Source organism: Phycodurus eques, chromosome 2 (assembly GCF_024500275.1).
Source record: "Phycodurus eques isolate BA_2022a chromosome 2, UOR_Pequ_1.1, whole genome shotgun sequence".
Taxonomy (NCBI): Eukaryota; Metazoa; Chordata; class Actinopteri; order Syngnathiformes; family Syngnathidae; genus Phycodurus; species Phycodurus eques.
In genome coordinates, this window is record NC_084526.1 from 31362160 (window position 1) to 31384986 (window position 22827).

Below are 22827 nucleotides of genomic sequence, written 5' to 3' on the forward strand. Positions count from 1 at the left end.
AAAACAAAATGAATTCCATATTATGACAGTGTGACTGTACAACCCAATTCCAATGAAGTGGGGACATTGTGTTAAACATAAATAAAAACAGAATACAATGATTTGCAAATCATGTTCAACCTATATTTAATTGAATACACTACAAAGAAAAGATATTTAATGTTCAAACTGATTAACTTTATTTTTTTTAGCAAATAATCATTAACTTAGAATTTTATGGCTGCAACACGTTCCAAAAAAGCTGAGACAGGTGGAAAAAAAGACTGAGAAAGTTGCAGAATGCTCATCAAACACCTGTTTGGAACATCCCACAGGCTAACAGGTGAACAGATGGGTGCAATGATTGGGTAAAACAGGAGCTTCCCTGAATTGCTCAGTCATTCACAAGCAAAGATGGGGTGAGGTTCACCTCTTTGTGAACAAGTGCATGAGAAAATAGTCGAACAGTTTAAGGACAATGTTCCTCAATGTACAATTGCAAGGAATTTAGGGATTTCATCATCTACGGTCCATAATATCAAAAGGTTCAGAGAATTTGGAAAAATCACTGCATGTAAGCGGCAAGGCCGAAAACCAACGTTGAATGCCCGTGACCTTCGATCCCTCAGGTGGTACTGCACCAAAACTGACATCAATGTGTAAAGGATATCACCACATGGGATCAGAAACACTTCAGAAAACCAATGTCAGTAATTACTGTTCGGCGCTAGATCCGTAAGTGCAACTTGAAACTTTACTATGCAAAGCGAAATCCATTTATCAACAACACCCAGAAACGCTGCCGGCTTCTCTGGGCCTGAGCTCATCTAAGATGGACTGATGCAAAGTGGAAAAGTGTTCGGTGGTCCGCCGAGTCCACATTTCAAATTGTTTTTGGAAATTGTGGACGTCGTGTCCTCCGGACCAAAGAGGAAAAGAACCACCTGGACTGTTATGGACGCAAAGTTCAAAAGCCAGCATCTATGATGGTATGGGGCTGTGTTAGTGCCAATGGCATGGGTAACTTACACATCTGTGAAGGCACCATTCATGCTGAAAGGTACATATAATGTTTTGGAGACACATATGCTGCCATCCAAGCAACGTCTTTTTCATGGACGCCCCTGCTTATTTCAGCAAAACAATGCCAAAGCGCATTCTGCACATGTTACAACAGCATGGGTTCATAGTAAAAGACTGTGGGTGGCCTGTCTGCAGTCCAGACCTGCCTCCCATTGAAAATGTGTGGCGCATTATGAAGCGTAAAATACGACAACGGAGACCCCGGACTGTTGAAGAGCTGAAGCTGTACATCAAGCAAGAATGGGAAAGAATTACACCTACCAAGCTTCAACAATTAGTGTCCTCAGTTCCAAAATGTTAATTGAATGTTGTTAAAAGAAAAGGTGATGTAACACAGTGGTGAACATGACCCTGTCCCAGCTTTTTTGGAACTTGTTGCAGCCATAAAATTCCAAGTTAATGATTATTTGCTAAAAACACTAAAGTTTAAATATCTTGTCTTTGTAGTGTATTTAATTAAATATAGGTTGAACATGATTTGGAAATCATTGTATTCTGTTTTTTATTTATGTTTAACACAACATCCCAACTTCATTGGAATTGGGATTGTAGAAGGGTAACGAACAAACACTGAACATAGAAAACAAACAGTGGCAAGGGGATAATATGGTGCGTGTTTAGTGTGTGTGGAAACAAGTAGAGCAGGAAAGCAGACAGGAGTGAGGATTCATGCTGCTGGCATTCATGATTCCGTTTTTTTTATTATTATTTTTGCCACACTCTTAATGCACAAGTTAGAATGCATTTCTGTTACAGACAGTAAGTGAGTATGCGCATGAGACTGCAAGAAAACATAAAAACAAAGATGAAAATGATATGATTGGCAACAGCAAAATTCACATTCATTTACAGTACATTTTCACTGAATGAAATTGTTTTGTGTGTGTGTGCGTGTTTTGGTTTTGTTATATTAAACCAGTGATTTTGTGTGCAACTGATGCAAAGTTCATTTTGTGCACAAATAAAATATATACCTATTTTGTATTTTAAATTAACCATACTTTATTTTTCCAACTATGACGGGGTTCAGTGAATGTGTGTATGAAACGCGAGGGGTTCAGTACCTCCAACAATATTAAGAGCCATTGATTTAGTCATTAGTATTCATGTTAAAGTCTAATGAACAACATGAATGGAGTCTGTAGAGCGTTACAAATGCTCAGAGGGGAGTGCATTATGAAACACAATGAAACTACATACTTTGTCATCACCAGCTCCTTATAGACCTTAAGTCAAATGGCCTATATTCCATTTACATTTGTCAAGGTTCCTATAATTATTATTTCTTTAGAATGATTTGGGACTAACAAGCAATAGGACCGATTGGATGTAATATTGCACTTGAATTTGAAGCCATTAGGAAAATGGATGGCAATACAAAGGTTCTGATTTGCAGCAGGGAAATGCCATAATTTCATGAAAAAAATGTATAACCAAGGGCTGACTAATTGAACAAGTTAAGTTCAAGATTTTCAACATCTCTTCATTTACCAAGTGCCATGTGCAAAACCTAATGTTTGTATTGTTCATCCTGAAAATGGAGACTACAAATGTCGATGTTCTAAAATTGAAATCACATGGAAAATATGTACTTCACAAATCTTTGATTTGCAAAATTTAGTATCAGAACATTTATTTATTATTTATGCTTTACCAATTTCCTTGCAGTTATACAGTAATTGTGACGCGCACACATGTAAAACATCTCACATTTGCTTGCAGTATAAAGCACAACAATAAGATGCACATTCTTTCACATGCTTTACATAAGTATGAGCTAACATTTTGTCAAGCGTTGCTTTTCCGAGTATAGCCATTCACTGCTAGTCTAAGTCTCTAAGAATATCTGGAAGGTGTGCTAACCATTTGCTTCACAATTGACAGAGACGAGATGAGGTCCCTCCAGGCTGCCTTGCAGAAGCAGCTGGATGAGGCAATCGAGAGAGCCGAGAAGCAGCAGGCCACAGTAAGTCAGACCTGACCTGACCATCAACATCCGGTCATTTCGAACCTCTCCTGTCATCTGTCACTCGGGCCCCTCCGTGATCCAGGCTTATTCGCCAGGATCTCTCTTTGTCAGCTCCCTTCACTCAACACTTGACACTCTTAGAAAATGACAAGAGAAAGTGGCCTGTCCCATTCATTTAATCCCCAACTAAAGATAAATAAGAGCCAGCAAGGTGAGCACAATGGCGCAGTGGTTAATAGAGATGCCTCTCAGCAACAAGGTTGGTGTCAACTTGAGCCTTTCTGCATGGAATTAGTGTGTTGTTTATGCATTTGTGTTAGGTACCCCAGCTTCCTCCTACAGTCTAGTTAGGTTAATATTCAAGAACCTCAATGGGTAAAGTGGAGTGTTGATAAAAACTATAAATAATAGATCAGTGGACACCAACCTATTAAGGAGCCACAAAGAACGGACAAAAATGTTGCAAATGCAGTAATGTAGATAAATAGAATTCATGGTCCATCACATTTGAGCAACTAATTTATGTGAGTCAGAATATTTTGATGAACGCATGGGATCTGTTTTAGTTAAAAGGTTCCGTTGATCTCTGCCTATTATTTATCTTGTGAAAAATAGGTTATTGTGCTTAGCAAATAAATAAATACATGTATTTTCTTTTTAATTTCAAATTGACAGTCTTTTTCCCCCCCTGGGAAGCCCAACATATTGACCCTTTTAGCTTGAGCCTCCCTCCTGTAGTTTTTATACCACATCTTCCAAATCTATTAAATGAACAGATTATGACCAGTTTATCATAATTTGGTGTGTATAATTTACTAAATGCTTTTTAGGCTGAGTAAATTATTAACAAGCATAGATTTAATCATGATGAGGAACACATCTTCTACCAATAACTTTCACATTCAGTTGAACAATGGGAACAGACATTACTCTCATCAAATTTGTATCCTTGGTCCACAGCCAAAGGAAAGCACAAATGTTCCTCAGCTGCAAATGTCAGTGAAGTTGTAAGGTATAAAACAAGTACTTTTGAGGATACTTTTGAGGGTACTTTTGAGGGTATTACTACAGTGACAAGCTATTGTTGCCCTAAGGCAGTGATTCTGACAGTGTGGTACGCAGACACCCTCTACAGGTGAAAAACTCAATGTTCAAAGTATGCATTTAATCCTTTAGAACTCTTTGTTGTGAAATGTTAATTTAGGTATAATTTTTACTTGTGTTTTAAGTAGGGCTAAATGATAGGGACAAAATTTCATATCTCGATATGCATGCCAGATATCACGGTAACGAGACGATATGACTCAGGGTTAATTGAACACAAAGTATTCACCCCCCCCCAAAAAAAAATAAAAATAAAATAATAATTTTATATATATATATATATATATATATATATATATATATATATTGGGCGGCATGGTGAACGACTGGTTAGAGGGTCTGCCCCACAGTTCTGAGGACTGGGGTTCAATCCCCGGCCCCGCCTGTGTGGAGTTTGCATGTTCTCCCCGTGCCTGCGTAGGTTTTCTCCGGGCACTCCGGTTTCCTCCCACATCCCAAAATCATGCATGGTAGGTTTAATTGATAACTCTAAATTGCCCGTAGGTGTGAATGTGAGTGTGAATGGTTGTTTGTTTGTATGTGCCCTGCGATTGGCTGGCAACCAGTTCAGGGTGTACCCCGCCTCCTGCCGATGATAGCTGGGATAGGCTCCAGCACGCCCGCGACCCTAGTGAGGAGAAGCGGCTCAGAACATGGATGGATGGATGGATGGAGGCACAAGTGGTGAGGTGCTCTCAGGAGCAGGTGTGTATGAGACAGGGGGAAGACAACAACTGGAACACACATCCATGACAGGTTCTCCCGTAGGCGCTGAAGCACTTGGCGGACATGTTGTCGATGTTCTTCCAATGAGTGGAAGAAGACGAGGATGTCGTCTAGGTAGATGAAGACGAACTGGTTTAGCATATCATGGAGGACGTCGTTGATGAACGTTTGAAAGACTGCTGGGGCGTTGGTTAACCCAAAGGGCATGACCAGATATTCGAAAGGTCCTACTGGAGTATTGAAGGTGGTTTTCCATTCGTCCCCCTCTTTAATGCGAATGAGATGATGTGCGTTGCGTCGGTCCAACTTGGTGAAGATCTGGGCGTTGCTGAGGGGTTCAAAGGAAGGCTCAATGAGGGGCACCGGGGCTTTGTTTTTGACTGTGATATCGTTGAGACCATGGAAGTCAATGCAGGGGCAGAGATTGGTATCTTTCATCTCAACAAAGAAGAACCCAGCCTCTAGGGGGGAAGAGGAGGGCCGAATGAATCCAGAGGCTAGGGAGTCACGGATATAGTTCCCCATCGCAGTCTTTTCAGGACAGGAAAGCTTAAAGAGGCGACTGGAGGGGAAAGGGGCTCCAGGAAGGAGGTTGATGGCGCAGTCATAAGGGCGGTGGGGGGTGAGGGTGGAGCTGTAGAGAGATGGTTAAATGGTTACGGAAAACCAGAGAGTGCGTTTTTTGACCCCTCTCTCTAACTTTTTGACACAACCGATTATCTAATTTGATAGGTAAAGAGATTAATTCCTCCAGTGTGGTGGGCTCATCCCTAGCTCCTATCTCATCCTTGAGAGACGCCGGGTGGCTTCCCTACCCTTAACGGGGTGGACAAAAACCTTCTTGAGTTCGGCCGATATAAAATCAAACAATGCTAACACTGGTGAGGAACTATGCCACAAAGCGGTAGCCCACCTAGCACCTCTTCAGGGCAGGAGATTAATGATGAAAGTAATTTTAGATTTATTGGTGGGTAACTCAGCGGCTACAGGTCAAAGACTAGTGAGCAGTTCAATAAAAACTGGCCACAGGAATCTAGATCCCCAGAAATAGGTTTGGGAGGGGAACATGAAGTTCTTTGTAAGGGAGGGTGGGTTGGTTGGAGGGAGTGGGCTCGGAACGAATACTCACGGGGGTTCGGTAAGGTGGGGGTTGCCGAAGTGCTTCTGAGCGGACAAGAGAGTTAAGGTGCTTATTGAGTCCATGATTTCCCGGAGAATCTTGGACTGTCCTCCGATGTGGGCACCTTGGTGAGCAAGCGCTTCCCTGAACGCTTCCGGTGTCGGTAGATCCATGTGGGGCAGAGTACTCTGTCACGGTTTGAAACCGGATATGTTAAATTGGACCCAAAAGCAGACTGAGACGGAGGAAGCAGTTGGTCGGAGTTTTATTAGGGGTAGCGCGAGGTTTAGAATCCCAAGGCATGAGGGTGGTCCACAAGCAAGACTAGAGTCAAAAAGAGTCAGCCGGTGTACCATGGCGCGACAATACTCTGGCGCTGGAACACTGGAACTGGCAGGTTTAAGTGCAGGTTGTAATGAGTGCTGATTGTAACCAGGTGCGCAGGCGAGGAGGTGATTAGTGCTGGAGAGAGAGGGGAAAAAAAGAGGCGCAAAGCTTCACCCACGCTCCGCAGATGAAGTACAAGGCACAGATCATGACGATATATATATATATATATATGGCGACCAGTTCAGGGTGTATCCCGCCTCTCGCCCGGAGATAGCTGGAATAGGCTCCAGCACGCCCGCGACCCTAGTGAGGATAAGCGGAAAAGAAAATGGATGGATATATATAAATATATATATATATATATATATATATATATATATATATATATATATATATATTATTGTTATATATATTATTATACAGAATAGTTTAATATGTTGTAATTGCAGAGGGTGGATGGATGTCATATTAAACCCTATCAATTAAGAATGGGATGTCACTTAAATTCATCACTGAGTCAAGACAGGTGAGCGAATGGTTTTTGGTGTATCTTAAGGTGTAGCTAGTGAGTTCCACTAACATACTGTTGCTCAGTCGCTGGAATTCATCATATCTTTTTCTACAAAATAGTACCAATGACATAACAAGATAGAGATATTACTTTCCACTTACATCTACTGTACCTACCATTCTTGCTAACTCGCAAGAAATCTGGCAATTCAAGACTGACCATCACAATGTCATTATAATATATGTAACCTGTTACTCCTCATTTGACTGTGAAAAAGCTAGAAGTCATATATGATGACCTTCATGTGTTTGGCCACCATTGTCTTCTGGCGTTGCCACTTTGGCGCGCACAGTAAACCTATAACATGCCTTTACCAAAGCATGAGCAATCCAGTCAGATTTAAGTCATTCTCATTCTTCCCGTGCCTGTGTGGGTTTTCTCCAGGCACTCCGGTTTTCTCCCACATCCCAAAAACATGCATGGTAGGTTGATTGAAGACTCTAAATTGCCCGTAGGTGTGAATGTGAGTGTGAATGGTTGTTTTTTTTATGTGTGCCCTGCGATTGGCTGGCAACCAGTTCACGGTGTACCCTGCCTCCTGCCCGAAGATAGCTGGGATAGGCTCCAGCACTCCTGCGACCCTTGTGTGGATAAGCGGCTCAGAAGATTGATGGATGGATGGATGGCTGGGCTGTTCTCATTTTTGGTTTCCAGAGGGTGGCATGATCCATTAGACATAAACAGAGTGGGATGTCTCTTCCAGTCGCCTAGTTTCCCTTAGAAATGAATCTTCCCAGCCTACTTTCTCACCAAATACATTAACCATTCAAACGCTGTACTATTGCACCTGATCTCAATGTATCTTGTGTCAGTGAACTGATTCAGTACAATACTTCCCATCTGCTGCAAAAGCATTTAAGTTCTGGTTGTTGCTTTGGATTAAAGTCAAACTTCAAAACACCATTATTTGTACATAAAATAAATAAATAAATGATAAAAACTCATTGTGAGACAGACTTGTGTTATGTGCACACAATTCATTCTTCACTATATATTTGCAATACCTTAATTCAGGGGTGTCAAACTCATTTTTGTCACGAGCCACATTGTAGTTATGGTTTACCTCAGAGTGTCATTAAGTGTGAAACCTTATGAATGTTTAAGTGCCTCATCATATTTTTACATATAAACAACAAATTAATGGTTAACTAATTTTTAAATCAGAAGTCAAGGACAATTGTTAGTTTAACTATTGTTCAAATGACTGTAAAAAAGTGGTTTGGCAACAAACAAAAAAAGCTTGCAATATCTCAATGTTACTATTCATTATATATGACTATTTGAAAGTTGGTCAATTTGTCTTGATTTGATTTCAGCAAGAATAAAGGAAGTTGATCCACATGATTTGCCTTCGCGGGCCACATGATGTGGTTGGCTGGATCTGGTCCCCAGGCCTTGAGTTTAACACCTGGACCTGAACATGTCTGATAAAATTGTTAGGAATGCATGATGTTTTAATGTTTTTCAATATTTGTTAGAAACTTAATTTAAAAAAAAAACAGCATAATACTTAGGATGTCTCTGAGCGTTTTGATATTCAACAGAGATAAAATAATTGTGGAACATGTTTAATAGAGACTACACAGTAGGATAGAATGTTCATTTACACGAGCAGGAAATTGATGCAATGCTTTATTCAGAAATGTTACCATGGATACCTGTTATGATTCATCGGCGAATCAAGGGTTCTCAGCTGAAGGCGAGGTTGAACATCACTAAGCAACTTGCAGTGAGCGCAATGAGAATAACAAAAAATGGATGGATATATATATATATATATATATATATATATATATATATATATTGGCTGGCGACCAGTTCAGGGTGTATCCCGCCTCTCGCCCGGAGATAGCTGGAATAGGCTCCAGCACGCCCACGACCCTAGTGAGGATAAGCGGAAATTGATGCAATGCTTTATTCAGAAATGTTACCATGGATACCTGTTATGATTCATCGGCGAATCAAGGGTTCTCAGCTGAAGGCGAGGTTGAACATCACTAAGCAACTTGCAGTGAGCGCAATGAGAATAACAAATAACTATAAACAAAAGCTTGCACACCTGTTGGTTTAGTTTCGCAAGTTGTTTTTTTCACATATCCTGATGAAAGAATAAAAGTAGAAGGGCCAATCAGATCAACAAGCCAGAAAAGTGAAGTGCACAATTCTATCTTAAAAAAAAGGAAGCCAGTATCGCTTGTTGAAGTCAATCAGGAAAAGGCATGAAGGAATTAACTCTTTTTTTTGTTGTCTGCATACAGTATATGCTCATTCCCACCTTCCCCATATTTAAAGTAGCATGTAGATGCTCACTGCTGATTGCTCTGTTCTCTTTTCTTGAGCAGATACAATCGATTACACAAATATATATTTTTAGGTTTTATTAAATTGCCCTGTGAGATTAATTATTGTAATTGTCAGTGTGGTTTATTAATCTCTAACAAGGGAGGGTTACATCTTGTAACAATGCAATAAATAATAAAACAGTATCATTCAACACAAATACTTTCAGATTTACAGTATGTAAAGAAACTGATATTTTGTGTTCCTTCTCTTTTTTAAACCGGTCCCTTTGGCTCTGACAAAGACTGGAAGGCTCAAAGATAAACCTTGATGTTATCTTGCCATACTCTGGGACGTAAGCCAACTGGCACGCCTGAGTTTACAGTTCCCTAAGGTGCATTCCTGATATGAGGTCACCAACACCATGATTATTTGCCTTTGTCACCAGGTCTATCTCGATGACCTCTTTGAAGGACTCTCAAATCATTAAAACGACCTATAAAATATAGGCTCATCTCTCACTCTCGGGAAAATACAGCCTCAACTCTCACTCTCTCTCTGTCTCTCTCTTTCTCTCGCTCTGAATACTTAAACACAAACGTAAACACACTAAAATGCAGTGTTCATTCAACTTCAAAAAAGTGAAAATGCATCTATTGATGTTTGCTGGGTTACATATAAATACTGGTTATAATAAAAAGTATGGTGGACAATATTTCCAGATTGGTACCATAGTCACATTTATTAAACATTCATACACATGCTGACAGTCAAAGAACATTCATGCTGACTGCAGGATTTTGTTCTGTCTTCAGGTTAAACTGATAAAAGCGGAGATGGAAAAGAAAACCAAAATCATCAAGGATTTACAGCAAGAGGTGAGTCAACTATGAACCATTCAAGGTTTGTTTGAACACTAACAAGCAGGCACGTGCACAGACATTTTTGGGGCAGGTGCTCAAGCAAAAAAAAAAAAAAAAAAAAAAAGACACCCATTGCCAAAATTATTGATACAATTACAAAAAAAAAAAAAAAAAAAAGATATTGTCAATGTATGTATTTATTTTTGTTAAGACAATCAACACAGTCAGTAATACAACTATTAAAAAGGGAGGCGACGGTGTCACGTGTTGATTCAGACGGGACCCAAGAGTAGGCGGAGGCAGAGAGGTTGTGATGAAAAGTTTATTGAAAAAGGGGAATGCAGATGGTCCTTGAGATATGCTGGCGGGTTGTTGAGGCAGGGAACGTGTGGCAGGCGGTGGCGAGAACAGGCGACTGGCTTGGCAGCGTGGTGGAAGAAGTCAACATGGCGAGGGACACGGAAGGAGCACTGAGGACAAGGAGAAACACAGAGGTCAGAAAAATAACAAGGAATGACTTGGCTTACTATATGCTTGAGAGCCGTTGTACTGCAGGAGAGCGTTAATACTCTGGCAAGAGTTTCTGGGATCCGCCAGGCTTTTATGCAGGTGATGATGAGTGCTGATTGATGACAGGTGCGCGGCCGATGTGGAGCTGATTAGAGAGAGAGAGAGGGAGGGAGGGAGAGATATAGGGCAACGGTGGCGAAAAGCGCCACCCGAGCTCCAAAAACAGACTGCAAGGCACAGCTCATGACAGAAGGGAGGCTACAGTGGATATAAAAAGTCAACACACCTCTCTTCAAATGACAGGTTTTTGGAAGGAGAAGGGGGTTGTGGCAGGGGGCAAGGTGGGAGCAGGACTCAAATAAATGCCAGTTAGATTTCCAAACCTTTTGGGTAGAATTGATGACAGAGGAGGTATTTATATGTATGTGTATGATATATATATATATATATATATATATATATAAGGGGACTTAATAAAATAGGGCACTTTATTTGTCCAGGGCAAAAGGACATGTGCTTGAGCACCACTTGGTGGCTGTGTGTGCACGTGCCTGCTAACAAGTGCTATTTTTATTCATATTCTTCCTTTGTTTATACCTATCTGAGGTATACTGTCGATATAATGGCTAACAAATAATCATCAACCTCACTTCCTTTCCCATGTACACTTTCCATTCCATTTAATGTACACAAACACTTTCTGACAAATCCGGTAGATGAGGTGGGAGTGCTTGTTGCTTTCAACTCAAGTGGGCGTTTGGAGCAGGCATTAACATTTCGATGTGCTTTGTAAACACTAATATGTCTTACTTCTTATACCTGCCTACCTACCGTTTACATGGATATGTTGATGCTACTTAATGTTGTAGTTAGTGTATGCCACCATACATAAATTATGCAACAGCCTACAGTGTGTGTTAAGGCTAATAATTCAAAGACTAAATTCTAGAACCTTTAATGAAATATTTTGATTTTGTGTCTATCTTTGCACAGTCCAACAGTGCAGCCTCAATGAAATACCTGTCATGCAGAGGTTAGAAGCTAGTTTACAGGGTCAACTTTACAGCTCTCACAAAATTGACTCATAGTTTTCTTTCGGACGAATAACCATGGGAAGGAAGGTGTGGTTGTTGGCTATTTGTCAGTGGGTATCACTTCAGTCTCGTGTCTGGAAGTTAAAAATAAAACCGAACATCTTTAAACAGGGCGGCACGGTGGATGACTGGTTAGAGCGTCTGCCTCACAGTTCTGAGGACCGGGGTTCATTCCCCGGCCCCGCCTGTGTGGAGTTTGCATGTTCTCCCCGTGCCTGCGTGGGTTTTCTCCAGGCACTCCGGTTTCGTCCCACATCCCAAAAACATGCATGCTACGTTAATTGAAGACTCTAAATTGCCCGTAGGTGTGAATGTGAGTGCGAATGGTTGTTTGTTTCTATGTGCCCTGCGATTGGCTGGCAACCAGTCCAGGGTGTACCCCGCCTCCTGCCCGATGATAGCTCTGATAGGCTCCGGCAGCCCGCGATCCTGGTGAGGATAAGCGGTAAAGAAAATGGATGGATGGAGGGATGTTTAAACAGGGTGGCACGGTGGCCGACTGGTTAGCACATCTCTCTCACAGTTCTGAGGACCGCGGTTCAAATCCCGGCCCCACCTGTGTGGAGTTTGCATGTTCTCCCCGTACCTGCGTGGGTTTCCTCCCACATTCCAAAAAAAATGCATGGTAGGTTGATTGAAGATTCTAAATTGCCCTTGGGTGTGAATGCGAATTGTTGTTTGTTTCTATGTGGCCTGCGATTGGTTGGTGACCAGTTCGGGGTGTACCCCACCTCTCGCCCGAAGATGGCTGGGATAGGCTCCAGCACGCCCGCGACCCTTGTGAGGATAAAGTGGTACAGAAGATGGATGGATGGATGTTTAAACAGTAATGCAACGTTTCAGTGAGTTAAGAAAAAAACCCATCATAAATTCAGGCAACACAGTACTCTCAATATCACAAATGTTCCATGTCTATTATGTAGTCAAGGCATCTGAATCTGAAGTTTGTACACTAATAAGCAGACCTTGTCGAGTTGGCACCTTGGCCTTGCCTGATCCTAATGTTTTTGACTTTCAACAAGCAGACACTGATCTTCAGGTCTGCTCCTGCAGCTGCAGACAACGTACTTGTCCTGCAGCTTAGGGCTGCACAATGTATTGTTTTTTCATCGTCATTGCCATGTGCGCATGCATGATAGTCACATCGCAAAGCTCCTGACGATGTACGGTGAAAATAACTCGGATACCCAACATGAATTGTGCGCATCAGTCCACCAGTCGCAATCGTACTTTGAGTAATGCTCGCAAACCATTCTCCAAATAATAGGCAAAATGTTCTTGCTTCAAGTGGTTGATTTGTCACCCCCAGCTGTTGTTTACTGTAAAACTGTCACATAAAACATAACAAACAACGAATGTCTGCTAACCTAAGTGCTAGCATACAGTGGTAAGAAAAGGTAGACAAGCTAATAAGATTAGCACCGATATGATACTTTAGAATAAATTATAACACTTCAAACAACACACGGAGCAGCCCAGAGATGTGCTGTCGCCCCCGAGTGCTTCGGAGGAAGTCCAATGAGAGCTTGGTGTAATGTTCACGTACTTTTAATAAGGCTCACAAGCAAGCAACATAACTCGCTAGTTAATGCTAGCACTAACATTTGCATGTAAACATGCTGGGGTTCTGTTGATTTATGCTCTAGCAGAGGTCACTAACCAGGGGACAGCGGTCCTGGTCCATAGTCCGGACCCATAAGCAGTCCCATACGGATCCACACCTTAGCCAAAAAAAAGAAAGTTATGATTCAAGACATATGGGGCACTTTTATTTTAAATGGCGCAGCATTACAGGCTTTACGGTAGCGACGAACCGTACCGACCAATCACATGCGAATTCAGCCACCCTCTTCAACCCATCTAATCTGCATCTCAGGCCGTAATCACAGACTGTGCACAGAGCAGACAGAGACAAGGAGAAACGTAGCACAGAAGAAAGAAAGAGACTTTGCGTGGAAGTTGAGTAGAAAGATCAGAAAATGACCGATAAAGGAAGAGAACATCTGGAACAAATGGCACTTAAAATGGAACGGCCAGAGTAATTTTTGTTTGTACTTCTCAATGGGAAGTTTCCACTGGGAGCACTTATTAAAAATGTATATATGTGAAATGCTATTTTGAGGCAAAACAGAAATGTTTTGAACAAACATAACATCTAAAACGGGTCAGTTGTTAAAAAAAGATTTGTTAAATTAAAATATGTAAATTAGTTTGAGACTTCACTTTTTTGTCAAGATCCCAAACAACCAACCAACCATTTTCTGAGCCGCTTCTCCTCACTAGGGTTGTGGGGGTGCTGGAGCCTATCCCAGCTGTCATCGGGCAGGAGGCGGGGTACACCCTGAACTGGTTACCAGCCAATCGAAGGGCACATAGGAACAAACAACCATTCGCACTCACAGTCATGCCTACGGACAATTTAGAGTCTCCAATTCATGCATGTTTTTGGGATGTGGGGGGAAACCGGAGTGTCCGGAGAAAGCCCACGCAGGCACAGGGAGAACATGCAAACGCCACACAGGCGGGGCCGGGGATTGAACCCGGGTCCTCAGAACTGTGAGGCTGACGCTCAAACCAGTCGGCTACCGTGCCGCCAAGATCCCAAACAAAAAAAGGGAAACTCAAAACTTTTTTTTTCTCAAGTTAAAGCACTTTATTTGAAGACATAACTTTCTCTTATTCTGAAATGCATCCCTACTTTTATTTAGTAAATGAGAGAACATTATACATTTGTGCTCATATTTGATTTGATATTTGATTATTTTAATTTGTTTGATTACCCGGGAAGAATTTGTAACGTGTACAATTATTTAAAGAAAACATGAAGGCTCATGCAAAACACATTTAATTTTATTTATTTTTTTAAACTAATGCACTCAAATACAGAAATTCTTTCTGCCGAGAGGCCTGAAGTCAGGTCATTCGAATTTGTCGAGCTTATCTACATCACTAACAAAGATCTCCACCTTCCCTTTCTGCATCTGAGCCAGCGCTGTCAAGATAACAAACATGTGTACTCTACCAAGTGGATCTTCTATACGGAGGCAACCAGAGGAAAGGGGGAAAAGCGGATACAAAACTGGGTCAAACAGAAGTAGCTGTCAGAGGGGCCTTTTCTGGACACTCGTGTATGACAAAACCAAGGTGTTTTGTGAAATGAAATTGACACTTTTATACTGAGTCCATGTGAGAGACACTCTATGGAGGTCAAAATAACAAAAATACAGAACCTTTAAAACGTGTAAAACATAATGTAGACATGTAAGACATTTTTGTTTTCATTTACAGTCGCTTCTGTGTTTGTCAGTTTTTGATTGGCTACATTCTGTTCCATGTCACAATTCTCGGCGTCATGACTCAAGAGAAGTTGACGTTTCCCACACACATTAAGAGTTTTGGTCACACATATTGAACACGTTCATTTTTTAAGATTGGCAGCCCGACCTTTTTCGGACCCTTAAATCGGGACAAATCCACTCTTAACACACATCAGACTGAAGGACAATCTTGTAAAATAATCTTACAAGACTTAAAATTATCTGGGGTTTGACGTGCTTGGTCAGGAAGGGGCAAAATGGACACAAAAAAAGGATGATTGTCTCTGTGTGTCTTAGTCTTTCCCGCATTGATCAAGTTTGGTTCCGCTGGCACCAGTCCACAAATTCCAGAGTCAGTTGTCACCATTATCCAGAGTCTTCAGAAAGCTAATGACAATGACAGTATTACAAAGCTATACATGATGTTTGCACTACATTGGGTGCAGAGGAACAGTGTCAGAATCGTTTCCTGGAGGGCTCTCATAATTAAGACCAACATGTCTGACTTGGGCGGCACGGTGACCAACTGGTTAGCACATCTATCTCATAGTTCTGAGGACCGGGGTTCAAATCCCGGCCCCGCCTGTGTGGAGTTTGCATGTTCTCCACGTGCCTGCGTGGGTTTTCTCTGGGTACTCCGGTTTCCTCCCACATCACAAAAAATATGCATGGTAGGTGAATTGAAGACTCTAATTGCTTGTTGGTGTGAATGTGCGTGTGAATGGTTGTTTGTTTATATGTGCCCTGCGATTGTCTGACGACCAGTTCAGGGTGTACCTCACCTCTCGCCCGAAGATAGCTGCGATAGGCTCCAGCATGCCCGTGACCCTCATGAGGATAAACGGTACAGAAAATGGATGGATGGATGGATGTCTGACTTGAAGAACTGTGGCCAGTCTGTGAGGTTGTCTAAGGCCAGGCTGTAGAGTTCTAAAAGCAGTGGAGGAATTGATGAACCTGATCCTTCCAGTGCATCCAGGCTTCTCCGGGTGAGAAATAACTTGGTAGAGGAGGTAGGAAAACTACGTTGGCTCCATTAATAGACGAAGGTGGTTCAGAACTACAGTAACTGCTACTATGTCTTAAGATGTGATGTTAACCATACTGACCTGTAGCTGTTGAGGTCATGAGAAAGCTGTGTTTTGGGGATGGCACCACACAAGAGGCCTTACATAGCTATGAAACTCTCCCCAGCTTCAGACTCAGGTTGAAGACCTGCTCCGTGACTTGGACAGCTGGCCTGCACAGGACTCAAGGAGCCTGGAGCTGATGCCTTGTAGACACTGCTGCCTTCTTTGTTTTGATCTTAGTGAGCTCTCTTGCGGGAGCTCTCTCGGTTTGAAGTGCCCCAACGTAAACACAACTCGTAAGACTGACATTAGTTCCCTTGGAGAAATTACAAGAGGCTGTTTTGTGATAAACTGAATTTAGGTTTCAAAAGATGCGCAAGCTTTTGTCATCTACTAACTAAAAACACTATACACTTATACATTCTGGCATACAAATATACATCTAAATTTTGTAATTTTGAACATGGAGACAATTTTAAGCAGTGACCGTGAGGCATTTGGATTCCTCGGATTATTATTTTTTTCTATATGACCTCAAATTGAATGAAAAATGTAAATTCAAAGCATAAAGAGAACAAATTTTTACAGTCCACATTTAAATATAGTGTGCAGTGAATGTTTGGCTTCAAATGGAATGTTGGTCAGCAAATTTAAAACAACACTATTTGTGGTGAATAGTTTTCAAATTTCGTAACTTAAATGAATGCTTGTTATTGATCGCTCATATAAATAAACACATACATTAACTTCGGTCTCTGGTGCATTACTCGTTAGAGAGTCATCAAATCAGTAATTTATACAAGGGGCGGCCGTACATGTGGGGTGTATTGCGCGCTATATCTGTTTAAGTGACTAAATGGCCAATAAAGAGGGCCATGATTTGCCTTGGTAATGGACAATTAGGTACTCCTTTACTCTTAAACAAGCTGGAAATAGACAAAATAAAGTGCTTGACACTAACTGAGACTGTGATTTTAGTATGTGTCGAGCACTTTCCTGTAATAATTTTTACATAATCTGATCCCCAGTCTCTTGGTTATTTTCATTTCAATAATAAGTCTGTCAACTAGGGCTAATACTACATAGAGTTGGGGGAAAAACAGTTAATGTTGGTTTACTCTTAATCAGTGATAATTAAGCAGTCATTCAAGACTAAAAATACAATACAGAGGACCCAAGCATATTTGTGGTTGACGTTTTCGCAGAAATTGTTTTCTTCTTTGTGTTTGTTTGTTTTTTTTTTTTTTTGGGGGGGGTGAACCAAACCCCGTTTTCGTGGAAAACCTCTATTGGCAGTATATACCTGCTTATTCAAGAATTTCTGGGTTTTAAAAATTCTTCTTGTTTTTTTCAATTCAACTATAATGGGTGTGATTTATTCACTGATTTTTTGCTACTGGGGGACCGAGCCTGACCGCAAATGAGCGGTCCACTGTATTGTGACATAACATAATGTACATGCACAGACCTTGGAACATCAACTGTGGAAGCATTAATGAGTTGATGTGGAATATGTAGGTAATTTGTCTTGCTTACAGTGTTACCCGGAATAATCTTGATCAGTAGCATGCTTGCAAACAGCACTGATACTGCTTAGAGGATTATGTTTCTTTTGTAATACATTTTAGTTCAGAATATAGCTTTATCATTATGCGTCCCTGGTGCTTAGAATCAGCAAGCCATTGTGCTTGAACTGTACTGGCAGATGTCTCGACCAGTTGCTCCATCATCATATGATTGCCTAATTACTGACATTTACTTTTTTTCTGTCCCAGCTCTGGATCACTTAGAAAATGCCCTTCCAAAGTTTTTGGGCCAATGTAATCACATACAGAAAGGATCGTTTGTGCTCAGCAGAACATCTCTGACATCTGTGATGACCTGACATTTATTCCTGACCTGATTCTGATTCTGATTCTAAAGATGATTCTGAAACTGGCTGCATGCACAGAATCTGTTAGAGTGTCACTTACCAAAATGTATTGTGTACAGAAAGTCAAACAGTAACAATGTTAAACTATTACACTAAAACCTCCCGAGTATACCACAATCCACTGAGTGACGCTCATTCATGTTTATATATAAATTATATATTTTTTTGCAAATTTTGTATGCGTACTGGATGACAAATGCACTCCGTAACTGCAGGGATGATTGATAAAAATGATGAAAATGTTGTTGCCAAAAACAGGTTGCATCATACACTTACTTATTAACTGAAGCTGGACATAACATTTTGCAATGTTGCACTGTGCAGCCAAGACATGGATACCACTTTTTGTTGTTATATTTCTCCACTTTGCCATCAAATGATACCCATCTGTGGTCTAATAAAAAAAAATACACTTTAGACAAACAAAATTAAAAGACTAGGATTCATTAGTGAATTCATAATGCATTATAATTATGTACTTTAGTATATTTTTAACACAATACAGATCATAGCCATTGATCAAACATCTGCTGTCATAGAAATATGCTGTGGAAATTGTAAATCAAGCTAGAAGGGTTATCTTTTAAGATCAAGATTACTCTAAATGTGCCTTGTCATCTTCAATGACATGAATGTCAATTGTTTCATGATATGAGGTACTTTGCGGCTGCAATTCAGTCTGAAAATGTTATCTGTGTGTTTTCTGGCTTGCAACAAATATTGAAGGTGAATGACTGAAATGCAAACTTGGATCCTGCTGGGTTTCATTAGCCGTACACAGAGAATTGTAATGGACAGCTTTGCCACACACTCCCATCCTTTCAACTAATGCTTTTAGTCTAAAATCATCCGGTATCTTTGTTTTATTTCATCATGGTTAAATTGAGGAAATGGTCACATTTTTATCAGTCTGTTTCCCTGGTGAGACAAAATATTTAAGCTAATGTGTCATCATTGTGTGTTAGACATAGATAAAACAACAGATTAAAGTTTCATACTGAAATAGTAAGTAGCAGGAAATGATCTTTTTGCTGTGAAAAGAAATTTGCATGAAAAAAAATGGTTTTCCAACTAATTCACACAAAACACTTAGCTGCAGGATATTAACAGCATGAAGAATTAATAGCTGTCCCACTACTCAGCTGGTATATTATTCAATGACTGAATAGCCACAGTATGAACAAAAAGAGGCTCTCAGCGCCATCAAGGCTCAGTCAGAAGTAATTTCACACATATGACTGCTGGCACATATGACTGCTGGCACAAGTGCACTGGTGAAAATAGAGCTTTAAGTGAAATTGAATGATAAACGATATGACGTAATGACATCTTTATAGTCAGAGAAGACCGATCATACACAGTCTGATTGACTGCATTAATAAATACGAGACAGTAGGGCTGATTTGTTATGCAAAGGATGGGGCGGAGTTGATATGTTAAACGGGAAGTGTTAAATGGGAAGGTAAGGTCTAGTTATTCATTTGGTTGGGTTGGGTTGTCAAATCACACTTGCTCTTCAACAGGAAGGTGGTCACAACTTGCAATACAATCGAACATTTCAAGAAAATTGAAACGAACAAAAAATAAGGCAAAACTGGTCGAGATGAGTCAAGATGAGCAGATCTCCCATTTTAAAAGGTATCAGTGAAAACAAGCCTAGGAAATGGAAGCCAATATGCAAGCGTTAGGAAAGGTTCACTTCATTGTTTTCATTTTGGAGGTTGTATGTGTTATGTTATGTTATGTTATGTGTTGTTGTATGTGGTCTGGGTGAAACTTATAGTCTGTATCGTTTCTTGACAATAAACAGTCTACTGTGGCTTTCTTTATAAATATGGGTAAAGGGATAAACATAGGATTTCTGGAATGAACAATGGACTTATTGGGTGAGGGTCCCCATAAGAAACAAGGTGAAGGTGACTGGTATGACATGCATAAAAAGGTAAATGGCAAGAAATGGAGCAGGGATGCTGCTGTCAGTAAGTGAAAATTGAAGGTGTTTTTTGTTGCCATTTAATATTTGTGTTTTTTAATATTTCATTTATATACACAGACTATCGGCAGTGCTGCATCTGCAGGAAATAGATGACATTAACTGTCTTCTCATTTACTTTTTGTCATCATTCGTGCTCGACCTGAAGTTGAGGGAATTGACTGAAGTTATGAAGCTTTTATAAATTGCACAGGTTGTATTTCCAGAAACCTTGCAGAATGAAGAGTGTGTGTTGTGTTAACCATGAAGTACAATATTTCTACCATAGCTTGTCTGTAATGAAATCTGAGGTAGTAGTGAAACCTCAAAGCTGAATGAAAAAGTTGTGGCGCAGTGTCTAATACTAATATGAAGACATATTAGCTCAGGATGCCACAGGGCTGATTGGATTAAATGTGCAATTCCACTGTCAAAGTGCTTTTGTACACAGAAAGGACAAATGGCTGTTTCTGTTTATTTAAATTTGCATATGATATGCACAATTTATTTCCATACCCTCATTGTCTAATCGGTTGGAGTCTATGAAGTATTTTGACGCTGCAAATCCATCCATCTATTTTCTGTACCGTTCACTTAACTTTATTGCTAAAACTAGCATGCATTATATTCTGTGGCAGCCAGCAATGAAGAAGAATCATCACAGCTTCTTGTAAGCATCACACTAGAACAAACATTTGGAGGTCACTGTTATATAAGCCAAAAAGACATATTTTACCAAATTATTCTATACATACAAACTATATTTTGTGGATGAATGTCCGTCCGTCTGTCTCTGTCTGTCTGTCTATCTATCTATCTATCTATCTAGCTATCTATCTAGCTAGCTATCTAGCTATCGATCTATCTACAGTGTATAAATTGAAATGATGGCATGGTTCTCTGATCTACCAACCTTGGTTCGAGTTCATCCCAAATTGGTTTGATGGGCTTAAGGTCAGGGCTCTCAAATCTTGCACGCAAAACTCATTCGACCACGCCTTAATTGACCTTGCTACGTGCACTCGGCCATAGTCATGCAGGAACCAGAAAGGACCTTCTTTGAACTATTCCCGCAAAGTTAGAACCAAAGAATGGTCTAATATGTCTGGTATAAACAGTCATTACAATGTCCCGGGGCAACGAGAGACGAGTCCAACCCATAATTAATTAAAGTGTCTTTGATCTAGTTTCTTTTCTATATACTGTGTAGTACACGCTTGAACTGTTTACTTGATTTAATGCCTTACTTAAATTTTAAATGACATGTATTGTATGGCGGCACGGTGGCGACTGGTTAGAGCGTCTGCCTCACAGTTCTGAGGACCGGGGTTCAATCCCGGCCCCGCCTGTGTGGAGTTTGCATGTTCTCCCCGTACCTGCGTGGGTTTTCTCCGGGCACTCCAGTTTCCTCCCACATCCCCAAAAAAACATGCGTGGTAGGTTAATTGACAACTCTAAATTGCCCGTAGGTGTGACTGTGAGTGCAACTAGTTGTTTGTTTGTATGTACCCTGCAATTGGCTGGCAGCCAGTTCAGGGTGTACCCCGCTTCCTGCCCGATGATAGCTGGGATAGGCTCCAGCCCGCCCGCGACCCTTGTGAGGAGAAGCGGCTCAGAAAATGGATGGATGGATGTATTGTATGCTGTATAATGGCTATGTTTATAATTACGGAACACATGACACAACCTGTGTGTGCAGATTCCCAAACTGCACATAAGTAACTTTGTACAAGCATCAATACCTCACAGTGACAACACTGAAGTAAACAATAATACAAATGTTAAAGGAACCTATTGCAGAAAATTTACATTTTAATCAGAAATTAAAATGTTTATATCCACAAATACTCTCGGATCACCTATCAAGTGAGAAATTAAACAACCATGTCATTATTTAGTTATTTGGCTATTTCAGAAAATGTGAAACAGTGGGGCTAATTAACAAAATAACCAGCCCACACCGAGTTTTTAGTTGGCATGGCGGACGAAAGCCCAGAGCAAACGAGCCGCTAAGCGGTGGCCAAAGCACTATCATATTAAAGCCCAAGGCTAACTCTGTTACCGCAGCATTCACTCCTGATAACGAGTACCCACTCGAAGTTGTTGACATGGTTGTGGGTGGTATGGGTGTTTGCCGTAGTCATGCACCAAATCGCTACATAGATTGACATTTGTAATATGTCAGTTTAAGGATAAACTGCTCCCTCACCAGTGATGATGCAATAGAAGCTCTATGGGTGCTCACTTTAAGTGCCTCTGGGAGCGGGATTTTAAATTCGACAGTGGTGGCTTCACGAAAGATAAATAGAGCTCTCTTTAGGTTAGTTGAAGCACAGATTAGTGTTAAAGCAGCGTTAGCTTCTGATAAACGGTATTTACTTGGTCACTTGGATAATATGTTTGCCGAAGTGTCCATGCCTTCCATGAACAGACTGAACTGTTGCCTCCACAAGATAAAATGCTTTCATTGTCTTTGAGCTAAGGTCACTCGCTTGTCTTCCACACGTTGAAAAATAAATCCAGCCCACTGGTTGTCAATCGCATAAAGGGGTTTTGCATTGGACCAGCAGTATATGGTGCGGGATGACTCCAGGCTCACTTATATGTGATACCCGGTCCCTTAAACAGCTTGATTCTTGCAAGAAAATAGGGTGAGTAAAATGTGATATTATTTTACAGTAGATCCTCGGGGTATTAACAAACCTCAATTTCAATGATGTTGGGATGTTGTGTAAAACGTAAATATAAACAGAATACAATTATTTGCAAATCATTTTCAACCTATATTTAATTGAAAACACTACAAAGAACAGCTATTTAATGTTAATGCACATGTGGTATTGTCTCGTGTGTTCCGTGATTGTCAACACGACCAAGTAGGATGTCTCACTTCAAATGTACATGTA

The 22827-nt window shown here is 40.7% G+C and overlaps 1 protein-coding gene across 2 annotated transcripts in view; it reads left to right on the top strand.

The window, feature by feature from the left end:
- The window catches only part of luzp2 (leucine zipper protein 2), a 195020-nt gene that overhangs the window by 115468 nt on the left and 56725 nt on the right, over positions 1-22827 (top strand). For both annotated transcript variants that reach the window (XM_061702713.1, XM_061702722.1), the window contains exons 4-5: positions 2947-3028; positions 9978-10040. In XM_061702713.1, the coding sequence (XP_061558697.1) occupies positions 2947-3028; positions 9978-10040 (145 nt within the window). The remainder of the gene's footprint in view (positions 1-2946; positions 3029-9977; positions 10041-22827) is intronic.